Raw genomic sequence first — 12,533 nt, forward strand, 5'->3', positions numbered from 1 at the left:
GCGGTGGGTTCCGGGGATCTTCTGAGCTGGGGACAGGCTCCCCCCTTCCCTCACCCGACCCTTGAAGACGTCTGGTCGCAGCCTCCACAAACCCCACATCTGTTCAGTCTCTCACCCACATTTTTAAAAATTAAAATGTTAATTTTGAGATAATTGTAGCTTCAAATGCAGTTGTAAGAAATTATACAGAGCTTCACCCACTTTTTAATGTGACTCACAAAATTGACTTGGTTAGTGTTGAACTTTCATTTAGCCTTATATACCTTGGTCTTTTTAAGGTAAAACTAATTTTATAAGAAAAAGTAAAATGTCAGTCACAATGCCTAGAATATGATAGGCAGCCAGTGTTTATAGAATGAAAACATGAATGAATTATATTAATTCGTTTTGGGGGTGACGTCTCTCAGTTTTTTCCCTGTGGGTGCTCTGTGGGCCTTCTTTAAACATCTTCCTTATAAAGTGTAAACTGCTTGGGGAGCACTTATGCTGGAAGTCATTTACACTGTAGTGTGAATTGGCAGAGCTTTTGGGTTCCTCCAGGATTCACGGGCACCTGGCAAGCTTGAGATGAGAGTGTTGGCCAGTGGAGAGGGAAGGGGTGCTCTGGAGGGTGGGCAGCACCTGAAGGCTAAGCCCCCTCCCCGATAGTCCCTCCTTGGAGGAAAGAGAACCACAGGAGGACAGGTGGGGCCGGGACCCCAGGACTTGGTTTCCTCACTTAATATTTTCCAGGGTGACCCCTGGGAAAAATGGAGTTGGCTGCTTGTTGCCCTGACTGGACTCGGGAGATTGCTGGGTCACGGGTCCACGGGGCAGAGGCCGTGTCCTGAGCAGGGGGGGCAGGTGGGGGTCTCGGTGCCTCGTGCCCCCCATGGCCCTGAGCTGCTCACGGGAGAAGGGGCTGCTTCGGGGACGTGGGGAAGTGGGGGGAGGGGCTGGCTTTTCACTGTGTACCCCTTGGTACTTTTTTGCATTTTGTGTCCTCTACATATATAAACAATTGTTTAAAAATGATTTAAAAAGAGAGAGAAGGTAGCGGAAGAGGTTTATTTCCCTTTCATGCATCCACCAAACCTTCCTGGGCCTGGACCACATGCCGGGTGGGGGGTCCGGGGGTGGGTGTCCAGACGTGCCTCCGAGCCTGGTGGGGTGAACGGGCCAGTCGGGGCCACAGACACCCACCAGCAGGCCCAGAGATTTTTGCTGAAAGTGTGAACAGAGAAGCTTCCCGAGGTGGCCGGGGGTCGGCGGTGGGAGCCCAGGAGGCGCCTGAGCAGGCGATGGCCTGGTGGTGACATCCCAGGGGTGCCGACCGGGTGGACTCACCGCTGTGCCCGTCCTGACCCCGCAGGAGGAAAGCAGGCAGCTCTCCGCACAGCAGACGTCCGGCTCACATGACGACGAGGCCCCGCCCGGCCCGCTGGGCACCATGGCCAAGACACGACACCGGCGCGGGGGCGTGAGCGCCGAGGTCTACACGGAGGAGGACGCCGTCGCCTACGTCAGGAAGGTGGGCGAGGGGGCTGGTGGGGGAGCTGCCAGCGCGGGTCTGAGGTCTGTTCCCTGCCCTGGCCGCCGGTGCCCTCCGCGGGCAGTGCTGACCGCTGTGCCCACGTCCCCAGCCGTCCGCTTTCCACCTCAGCCGTCTCTCTGGGGCATCTTCAGTCAGATGAAGGACCAGGGAGGGAGGTGTTTCGGGTCTGTAGGGGAACCCCCCCGCCGACCTCCTCCCCCAAACCCACCCCGGTCTGCTGAGGGCCATGACACGCCCGGCGGCTGCTCCCCAAAACCAACCCTTCCTCCGCATCCAGGGGGGTTTGAGACGCTGGCGCAGCCTGGGTGGGGGGTAGACTGTGGTGACGCGATGTCGCGTGGGGTCCTGGGGGCACTGGGGAAGCTGGGGGACCCTAGGAGCTCGCGGGGCTAGGGTCGGGGGACCCTGAGGGCAACCCCCTGCTGTCTCTGCCACTTCTCCGTGAACCTCAAACTATCCTAAGATAAAAAGCTCCGTTTTTAGACGTCTGTCTGATTTGGAGTGGCTTTTCGGGGGGCTCCAGTCAGCACCCCAGAGATGCCCCGAGAAGGTTCTGGGCTGTCAGGGGTCACAGCCCTCCCCGCCTGGCTGGGGCTTCCAGGGGGCCGAGCTCGGAGTGGGGTCCAGTCCCAGCCGCGCAGCCTCCCCTCCTGGCGTTTGCAGCGTAAAGGCGCCCCTTGCTCCCCCTCGCCCCCCTCGTCCCCCATCGCTCCCTTCGCTCCCCTCGTCCCCTCACTCCGCCTCGCCCCCCCCTTGCTCTGGGAGCCCCTCGCTCTGCGGGCTCCATCATCCTACACGAGGGGCCCCGGCTGTCAGCAGGGCGCAGGGGTGCCGGGGCCTCCCCACCTCCTGGCTATCTGTGCCCCAGCCCTGCCCTGACCCCCATGACCCCTCCCCCTCCCCACCTGAAGGGGTGCAGGTGGCCTTGAGGTGCTGCCCCGGGGGCCCAGGCGGCTGGAGGTCGGCTGGTTTAAGGCGTCTCAGGGCCCAGCAGGTGCTTGGGACTCGCTCCCAAGCCCAGTTTCCGTGGTTCCTTCCCCTCCAGGTGATTCCCAAAGATTATAAGACCATGACGGCGCTGGCCAAAGCCATCTCCAAGAACGTGCTCTTTGCCCACCTGGACGACAACGAGAGGAGGTAGGCCCCTGCCCGGCACCTGTGGGTCCCCCCCGAGGGCGGTGCTGTCTCGAGCTGGGCGCCCACCTCCCACAGTGCACCACGTCCCTCCTTCCGCCCCAGCGGCCGTGGGCCTGGCCTTCCGGCATCTTCCACACACGGGGACTTCCCTTTGCTGAGCTCAGGGCCTGGTGGGGAGCGGGGGCTGGAATGCAGATCCCTCAGCTCTGCCCGTCCCTCGGGGCTCGGGGCCAGAGGAGGGAGGCGCGGCGTGGCCTGGGCGGGTGCGGAGGAGACGGGCAGCAAGCAGCTCGGCCCATGAGGTCGGCTCGCGATACACCCACACGGTGAGGGCGCTGGGAAGGGCCCGCTGAGGCGGGCAGTGAGACCGTCCCCATGGTCCCAGCCCCAGAGGTAACGCCGGCATTTCAGGGCAGTCTTCGGGGTTTGTTTCATGCTTATGTCCTAACGCTCTAGACCTTTTCACAAAACAGACTTTAACGCTGCCGGCTGGCTGACCCACTCGAGGCTCTGCGGCCATCTCCTTCGCCAGTGGAGATTTTCCCAGTTCTGAGCATCAGTTCAATTGCTGCGATTGAACTGTTTCCTGCCAGGGTTGTTTGTGGTTTTTATGAACAACTTTCTCATGGCCACGGCCATCCCTGGTACCATCTTCGAGGACTTGCCCATTTTGTTCTTTAAGATAAATTCCTCGACTCAGATTGCAGGGCACGTAACACTTTTAAACTTTCTCTTTCATTTTTGGTGAATTGTAATCATTAGATTGAGCAGCTTTTGCTAGCAGGCCTATTCAAGATCCGAATGGTATACAATATGTAAAATGAAGAGAGAGCCTCTTCTCACCCTCTCACCTGGCACCCTCCCCTCCCAGCCGTGCTTGGCGTCACCTTCCAGATCATTCTCTGTGGGTTTACAGTGCCGTTTCTGGTGGCCTTTGACCCTGCACCGGAGCTTGCTGCAGTGCTGTGGGACATGCTCTCCCCCACGGCAGGCTGAGGGTCTCATTGTCCACTCCTGTTTCGGTGGCACCTGCGTCGCCGTCCACCATCTGGGGAATCAGCTCCCTGCAGCCTCGCTGCCCACGGCCACAGGCCCTGCCTGACGAGTCGACGCTGCAGGTGCAGGTGCAGGTGCAGGTGGAGCCATGCAGGAGGGCAGGAGGGCCCTGGGCCCAGGCCTCGCAGCAACTCCTGAGCCTTTAAAGGCCTATGGTTGTTCTGATGTCCCACATGGAGGTGGGCTGGGGGCCTGGTGGGGCCTGGAGAGGCTCGGTTCCCACCTGCCCCTCAGCCACTGCTGAAGACCCCTGAGACCAGGACAGGACGGCTGAGCCCTGAGCTTGTTTTCTGGAAAGTCCTTGCTGCATCTGAGGCCAGCAGAGCCCCCGGGCTGTGAGGGGCTCAGGCTGCAGGGTACACGGGGGAAGGGGAGGGCTGCGGGGGAGCGGGCAGCAGTGCCTGTCACTGTCCACTGGCCTCTCACTGGGGCCCCGGGGCAGGCGGACACCGTCGGGCCCAATGCCCTGCGCCCACTCCCTCTCTAGTGAGCCTCCTCCACCGCCTGGAGACGCTGGCCATTTACACGGTTCCGTCCAGCTTTGGGGTGGAAAGGTGAGTGTCTGTCTGTCCGGTGGCCTCGGCAGGCGTGTCTGGGCAAGGGAGGGGCGTCAGGTGAACCCAGAGGCCCCGGAGGCTCCAGGTGAGGCGGCCGCTCTTGCCTGGGGAGGGGGCGTCCAGGCGTCCAGCAGGACCTCAGGCCGCATGTGGGTTCCTAGTGTGCGGGAGGTGGGGGGGCTTGGCAGCCGGAGGAGGAGGCTGAGTGGAGACACGACCCAGGCCAGGAGCCGGGGGAGGCAGGAGGGAGACCCCGGAGTGCTCAGACGTCCGGCCCCGGCGCTGAGAGGGCATGACCTCTGTGTTAAGCTGCATGACCCCCCAGCCACGGACTGTCACAGACCCTGCCTGGGAAGGGAGCCGACGGCAGCCCGGGCATCACAGAGCAGGCAGCTTAGCCAGGGTGGGCACCGAGGGCGCGACTCAGGCCGGTGGCAGGTGCTGAGGGTGCGGGGTCCGGGAGCCATCCGGGGCCCTGGCACACTGACCGCCGTGGCCTGCCCGTGAGTCAGGCTCCGCCAGGTTCCGCCGCAGGAACGACCGAGCGCAGTGGTCCGTGGCTGAACAGACGCCACTTGGTTTTGGCTCTGGACGACCGGGGGCGTCTGCTTCCTGGAAGGAGGAGTATAAAATGGGCCCCGGGGATCCTGTGATGCCATCTCGTCCGTCTGTCCGTCGCTCCCCCCACCATGCTTACGCCCAAGGCCCCGGGTGTGGTGCAGGGTCCCGGCCCTCCCTTTGCTGCTGGCCGAGGCCTCAGAGCCCCGTGGCCTGACCGTGCCCAGGCACGAGCTGGCGCAAGAGTCTCGCCTCAGGGCTCTGTTTGGCCTCCAACGGCAGCCGTGGAGGCCCACGTGGAAGCAGTACAGAAGCTTCCAGAACCACACAGTTCTCCCTGCTGCTGACTCTTCTGGATCCCGGAGCCAGGTGGATGCAGTGCAGCAGAAGCTGATGGCCGGATTAAAAATTCCTCCCTGCAGGGCTGGCCTGGAGAGGGCCTCCACGTCGGGGGCGGGTGTCGTATTTCGGGTCTCAGTTTCTGCACCTCGGGAAATGCGCCTTCTGCGTCGGAGCCTGTTGGCTGCTCTCTCTGGCCGCGGTTCCCAAGAAAACGGGCCAGTGGCTGGCGCAGCAGCTCCTGAGGGTGCGGGTCGGGCGGCCTTGTCTTGTCTGCTGACTTTTGGGGGATGCCTCTCCTTGCAGACCCAAATATTTGTCTTTTTCCTGCTCCCTGGAAGCTGGGCCTGGCAGCTGCCCACGGCTCTGCTGCGGTTCGGCACGGGCAGGAGTGTCCTCGCCCTCGTGTGCAGGGGCCTGGCACGGCCGACCTGGGGCTGCTCCCGCCGCTGTCTGCGCAGGTCAAAGAAAACCCGCTTGGCGACAGGGCGCCTTGTCACTGCTCAGCCTCGTCTTTCAAGTCCAGCCAGGCGGCTCGGCCCATCTTTCCTTCGGGGTTCCCTGTCGTGCTGGGGCTGAGCGGGGAGAGGAAGGAGACACTGGCTGCAGCCCTTTTGCTGGAGACCAGTCCTGAGATGGCTGCCACCTGCCCAGCGCCAAGCCAGGGTGTGATCTGCAGCTCGTCCTGCACCAGCCGGGCCCCGTGTGGTGGGGGTGCAGGAGCCTCGGCCTTGGGGTGTGGGGTCCCCATGTGGTCTCTGGAGGAGCCTCAGGGAGCTGGGGTCAGACTTGGGAGCGTAAGGCAGTGGGTGGGGATCAGGAGACCCCTGGGCATGGAGTGCTGGCAAGAGTGGCCCAGACCGTCAGGGCCAGACTCAGCTCACACTCACGCACACTCTTTTGCAATGCCCACACTCACACACATGTGAACACATGCTCACACTCGTGTACACACGCCCACACTCACCCAAGTCACACCGACACACCCAAATACCCCCTTAGTCACACCGATGCATCCTCACACACACTCACCCACACCAACACTCACACACACGCCCACAGAACTCAGGCACGTGGAGCCTCTTCCGGAAGGAGGGTGCGGGACACTGCCACGTGCAAGTGTGCGATGACGTTCTGAGGCCCGTTCCCCAGTGTCCAGCGGGGAGCAGTGAGGTCGGGATGGGGCGGTGCCCACACCTCAGACCACCACCGGCCACCAGGGCAGCCTCCAGCTCTGGGGTGGGGCTTGCAGGGAGGGGGCTTCTGCCCGGCCCCCCAGACGGACCCGCAGCAGCACCTGACCCCCCCGGACCCGAGACCCCTCCTCCGCTGGGCCCAAGGGTCAACAGGGGGCTGTGCCGGCCTGGGGAGACCCTGGCAGCAGAAGGGGCCGGAGAGTGGGCTGACGAGCGGAGGGTGCGGGCAGCTCCCCTCCGCCGGCCCGGCTCTCGGCAGCCCCATGGCAGCCGTGGCCCCCACGCTGCCTCCTGCTGTCTGTTCCCGCCTCACCTTCCCTCCCACCTGCCTCTGCAGCCTGTTTTTCCACATTGGCTGGGGTCCGCAGGTGATGGGAAAAACACCCGCCGGCCACTCCGCCTGCAGCCCCTTCCCTGCCCCTGGCTCAGCTTCTGGACGTCCTGCTTCCCTTGAAGGCAAAATTGGAAAAACAAAATCAGCGTTTTGGAAGACGCAGGGCCTCCTCCGAGTCGGTGCTTAATGGTTTGAACACACATGGGATTCGGTTTTCATTTTGCACCAAGCCAGGCTCGATCGGGCAGGGGACACCTTGGGGCTAGCAGGACGTGCGTCCAGCAGGAGGCTGAGGCCGGCTCGGGAGTTTGCGGGCAGTGCCCAGGTGGAGTCCCCCGAGGACCCCGAGGCTGAGATGAGCTGTGAGGCTCAGCGAGGAGCTGGGTTGACCCAGGCCTTGGACCGGATAGTGTGTATGTCACCTGCCAAGCCGCTGCCCACGGGCGAAGGGGACACCAAGGCCCAGGGAGGCTGAGGCTGCCCCGGGATGGCTCAGGGATGGCACGTGAACCCCTTTTCCAGAAGGGGGAGCTCCTGGCAGAGGCTGAGTCCACTGGGCCTCGGGTCGCTGGGCCCCACCAGGCCCTGGAAGTACCCTGCGGGCACCCGGTGGGGATGAGGCCCCAGGACGGGGTGGGGTGGGGCCTGGGGGTGACCGACCCTGCCCCCCATGGTGCGGGGGATGAGGCCCCAGGATGGGGGCTTTGACTTTCAGACCTGATGGTTGCCTTGGGGCCTGGCCTGGCTGTGTTCCAGAACCCACTGCTGCTAGCTGGGGTGTGAGGTGGGGGGTGGATGGGGGGCTGCGTAAAGAGGCCAGGGTGAGAGGGCAGCTCCGCAGGGCCCAGTGGTCACCCCAGCTTGTTCCCACCTCCACACAGACTCAGTGCAGACTGTTCGGCCTGGCGGCCTGGCTGTGGACCCCCAACTCTCCTGGGACTTGGGCAGCCCACACCCGCCGGCCAGTTGGGGAAACCAAGGTCCGCAGGCTGGGATTCCAGGCTCAACCCCCGCAGGGTGGGAAGCCAGTGGTCTCCACCTGCATTCGCGGTTTCTGGTGCCTTCTCGGAGACTGCGGTGTCCTCGCAGCCGCCCGTCCTCGTGCTCACCGGCAGCCTTGCTGGGCTTGCAGGTCCGGGCATGCTGTGCTCGGACAGATGTGTCCGGAAATGCATCCTGACATCCAGCCCCTAGGCAGGGGTGCTGCTCCCACAGCTGCTCCCCCTCGGCTCACAGCGCCTGTCCCGCAGGGCTCCCTGCTGCCCATTCGCACCGGTCCCGCTCGAGACGCTTCCACTGCCTCATGAAGTCATCTGACTTAGCCGATGGGGGCTGAGGTCTGCCTTTTTCTGTAAGTCGCTTGTTTACTCTGTGCCCCTTGTCCTCGGTTGACTTACCCCCTTCTCTCAAATTAGCAATTATCAGGCCATTGACGATTAATACATGCAGCACATGTTTCCAATCACTCTTTGGTCTTTTGACTTTGTCTGTGAAATTTCTTGTCCTCTGGCAGTTTTAACTTCTATGTAGCCAGATTTATCGATCTTTCCTTGTTTGAAAGGTCTTCTGCCCACGAAGACAGCAGGTAAATACACTCCTGATCTTTTCTAGAACCTCAATGGTTTCTTTCTTTTTCTTTATTTTAAATGATTAAATCTTTGCTTCGTCAGGAATCTTACTTTGGCTTAAGGGCATATGAAGGCAGCTTATTTTTTCCCCAGATGTTGAGCTGAACCAACAGGCCTCACGAAATCGAGCCGTCTCCCTTTTCCGACTGCTGCGGTGCTTGCTGCGAAAACCCAGCTGCTGTGTGCTTGGGGTCTCTTCCTGGACCCTCTTCTGTTTACTGAGCATCTTTTGACTTCTCTGGTTTCAAGTGTTTCAGAGCACTGAAAGGTTGTAGGAAAGTGGAGGGGTGATGTCCCAGAACTGCGTTTCCTGCAGATCTTTCTGGAAGCAGCCGCAGCCAGGAGCCCTGCTCTGGGTGGCGAGTGTAGCCACGTCCAGCCGTGACGAGGCCTGAGTCTGTGTGACAGGGCCTCGCTGCCCCAGGGAGCCAGGCCGAAGGCAGAGGCCCAGAAGGAGCGAGAACAGGTGAGACGCGGCTGGGGCGGCGCAGCATGTCCTGGAGCCAGCTGCCCCGGTCACAGGGACGGGGGTCACCCTGCACCCACATTGTCTCAGCTGACCCTGCACCGTGCGGCAGCGTCCACTGCGAACCGTCCTCCGTGGCAGTGTCCCCTGCGATGTGTCCACATTCTGGAGGTGCTCAGGGCACAGTCCCCAGCACGGACGGCAGCCACTGTGCTGGGTGCTCGTCCTGGGGCAGCTCAGAGCCTTCCTGGGCCCTAAGGGGGACAGGCCACCTGCTCAGGCCACTCCTTGTGGTCTCAAGAGACTGAACTATTTCCAGGCTGCTCCCTGCTCACCTGTGGGGTTTTATATCCTCTTCTGCTCCCCTCTTTCCTGTCAGCTGTAATCGCGCCACGCTGACGGCTCTGCTCCCTGCTGCCTACCGCTATCACCATGTGACCCACGCGCCGCCCCCAGGCCTGTCCCCACGCGCTGTCCCCATGCGCCGCCCCCAGGCCCCTCCTCATCAGCAGACTCCTAGGCTTTGCAGTGTGGGGCGGCCGGCGGCTCCTTACTTGCCCCCGTGGCCGGGCATCGATCTCCCACGACCCCCAGGCAGAGGCAGTTCTGGGTCGGGTGAGTCTCATCGTTCCTGAGAAATCCTGCGAGATCCCGTGTGTGGGGTCGTCGCGCCAGAGACCTTCCTGCTCTCCCGGCCTCCGCAAGGCATTTGGTGATTCTTTGTTAGATTAAAAGTGCAGGTAAAATGGAAAACTTCAAAAGCATGCGGAAGTAGAGCGCATGGTATGGAGCAGTGGCAGCTTGGACGGCTCTCCATTCCCAGCTTTGGTGCTGGGTGTTTTCTCAGGGCCCCTCTGTCCCGGCCACGAGGAAACGCGTCTCCACCTGTCGTGGTGCAGGCATCTCCCAGAGCTGCTCTCCATCGGCCTGTTCTCTGGAGCCGCAGCACGGCTGATCCGTGAGGGACGGGGGCGGCGTGTTCTCCTTCCCACAGACCCGGCCGGGCTGCTCGCGGGGTTCTGTGTCCCCAGAATGGGTCCTGCCTGTCAGCTCGGTGATGCCTTCCAGGGGAACCCGGAGCCGGGCCTCCTCTCGTGGCCCTGAGCGCCTTCTGTCTGTGGAACGGGCCCCACTCTCCCGGGAGACGGAGAAAGAAACCGAAGTGCCCACAGGCCTAGACGGGGATTTTCTTCTTGTCTTACAACTTGGTCACCAGCGAGTGGGGCTGCCCGGCTCGGGCCCCCGGCGGCAGCTGCTTCGTCCTGTCACCGCCGAGAGCAGCAGCTGCCGCATTGGGGAGACCGTGTGCACCGCTCCGGGGACAGCTGTGGCGGGACCACTGCTCTCAGCTGCTGCCTCCGACCCTCGGTGCTGATGGGGCCCCGCGGCTCTTTACTTCTGACAGTGAGAAAATGTTCTCCTGCTTTTGATGCAGTGCAGAGTCTTCTGATGTAATTGGGGCTAAACCCGGGTCACTGAAGAAGGAGCAGTTAGCCCGAGTCGTCTGTCCGTCCGTTCATCCATCCATCCACTCTCTCGTCTTCCTGCTCGTTCGTGCATTCGCCGAGCTGTGGAATGGGCCGTGGAGGGGCGTGGGTGGGAGGTGCTTGTGGATGGCGGCTCCTGGTGGGGAGTGGGTGCCCCCAAGGCAGGAACCCCAACTCTCATGCCCGCCCCACAAGCAGCCCTGTTGGAGACGGGCTCGCTGGCCCATTCAGCTGGCACCGAGCAGTAGCCATGGGTCACCACATGTGAGAGCTTCGCAGAACGTGTGGGGCCCACGAGATGAACCCCGTGTGCCGTGGCCAGCATGTTCTGAAGACTCGCCCCTGGCCTCAGGAAAACGGGCCCTGCGTCTCGGGTCCTTCCCAGGGAATTTGCGTGATGAGCAACCCCAGCTGCCCTCTGACAGGTGACCCCGCGAGCTGAGCACGGCTGTGGCCATCTCAGAGGACCGAGATCAGAGGGGAAGAAACTTGCCCGCAGCCATGGCCAGTGCAGGCCACGCCGGGTCCAGCCGATGTCAGGCCCACGGTCCCTGGAACGAGGCCCTGGGCTGGGTCCTGGCTGCTGTGGGGGCGACGGGCACAGCAGAAGCCCCAGAAGCCCTCAGACTCCAGGCCAGGGAGGGTCCCCACCGCTGGGCGGGGCAGCCAGGAGGCTCCCAGGAGGAGGCAGGGCTGAGCCTGCCTCGCTGTCTGCTGCTCTGGGGCCTTGGCAGGGACTTGCCCTCTGGGCTCCAGGCGCCCGCTGTCCCCTGCAGCTGGTGAAGTGAAGGCAGGACGGGGGCTGCCACCGTCAGCCGCTGACTCGGGGGACAGTTCGTGGGGTGGTCCTGCTGAGAAGGGCACACACCTGGTGCCAGAACGGAGTGAGGGGTGAGGGGGTCCTCTCCGAGGAGGGTGTCTCATTCTGGGGAGTCGGGAGCACATCCTGGCCGAGGAGCAGCAGCCCCGAGGCCCGGGGCCGGGAAGGGCGTGGCTGGAACTGACCAGGTGGGGAGGGTGTGCAGGACGGGCTGGAGGGGCCCTGGGGCTGCTCGGGCAGGGGTCCGGCATCGACGGGCCCTGACCTGAAGAGGGACACGCCCTTCTCCCACTCCATGCTGTGCCGGGGGGGCTGCCCCCAGTGTTGGCCCCCCAGGCCATTGGGCGAGGCGCTGCCCATGGATAGAGCCCCCGGGACTGCCCCGCGCCATGTTCTCGCCTGGCCCCGTCCTGCGGGTGGGACTCACGTGTGAGAAGGACCCTCGAGGGCCCACGGACGAGGCCCCTGCATCTGGTCTGACTCGAGGCCTCAGAAGCGGGGAAAGGTGGGTGCAGTCGGTGGGAGAGGCCGGTGGAGGGGGCGGGCGGCCATGGGCGACGACTGCCGGCAGCTCCCAGGCTGTGAGACGGCGAGTCCCCGGCAGCCCGGACGCCCCGCTTAACCCGCCACAGAACAATCCTAACTTTCCAGTTTAGTAATCATTCATCAAAAGTGTTAATGTGTTTATGTTTTGACAACTGTGTGCTAGTAATAAAAACTCACACTTGAGAAACTCGAATACTTAGAGCCATGTTCCCAGGAAAAATTTCAGAGAGACTTGGTAGGGAGATCAGTGAAGTACTTCCAAGCAGACGTGTTTCCGCTGGAATAAATTCTGTGTGAAATGGGGTGGAAATGCGAGTTGAAGGAGAAAAAGGACGAAGTGAAGGCTCCAGCTGCCGACTCTCGTTTTCCCTCATTTAAGTGGTGGGTGGATTTGTGTTTCATTGGTTCTAAAAAAGAAAGATACAGTAGTTAAAATGTCAACTTTCTCAGTATACTAAAAGTTGCTCTCTTTTGCAACAACGTAAAGATAATGAAAAAGTTTAGCTATTAACTTTAAAACCTGTGAAGGGGTACACAGTTTCAAAAAAAAAACCGTCTTTTGTTCGCACACGGCCCTAGAGGACCAAAGATTTAGATGCCGCAGCCACATCTGAGGGTTGTGGCGTCTTGAAGCGTCGCGGGTGAAGCCAGGCCACGGAGCTGCGGGTGGAGGGGCCGTGGCGGGAGGGGGCCGGGAGCCAGGGCGGCCACGGGGGGCTGGGGCCGGGGGTGCAGGTGTGGCCAAGTCCCCACCCTGACCCCTGTCCTGACCCCTGACCCTGGCCCCTGCCCTGACCCCTGACCCTGGTGCCCCCCCTGTGAAGGTGCGTGAAGCAAGGTTGGGCGCCGATGGGGGACGGAAAGGCGACCGGCGC

At 62.2% G+C, this 12,533-nt stretch overlaps 1 protein-coding gene across 4 annotated transcripts in view; it reads left to right on the top strand.

The window, feature by feature from the left end:
• The window catches only part of PRKAR1B (protein kinase cAMP-dependent type I regulatory subunit beta), a 112,716-nt gene that overhangs the window by 35,849 nt on the left and 64,334 nt on the right, over positions 1 to 12,533 (top strand). For all 4 annotated transcript variants that reach the window (XM_037814073.1, XM_037814075.1, XM_037814071.1 and 1 more), the window contains 2 exons: positions 1,352 to 1,510; positions 2,580 to 2,671. In XM_037814073.1, coding sequence (XP_037670001.1) covers positions 1,352 to 1,510; positions 2,580 to 2,671 — 251 coding nt within the window. The remainder of the gene's footprint in view (positions 1 to 1,351; positions 1,511 to 2,579; positions 2,672 to 12,533) is intronic.

The sequence above is a fragment of the Choloepus didactylus genome, chromosome 21 (assembly GCF_015220235.1).
Source record: "Choloepus didactylus isolate mChoDid1 chromosome 21, mChoDid1.pri, whole genome shotgun sequence".
NCBI classification, from domain to species: domain Eukaryota; kingdom Metazoa; phylum Chordata; class Mammalia; order Pilosa; family Megalonychidae; genus Choloepus; species Choloepus didactylus.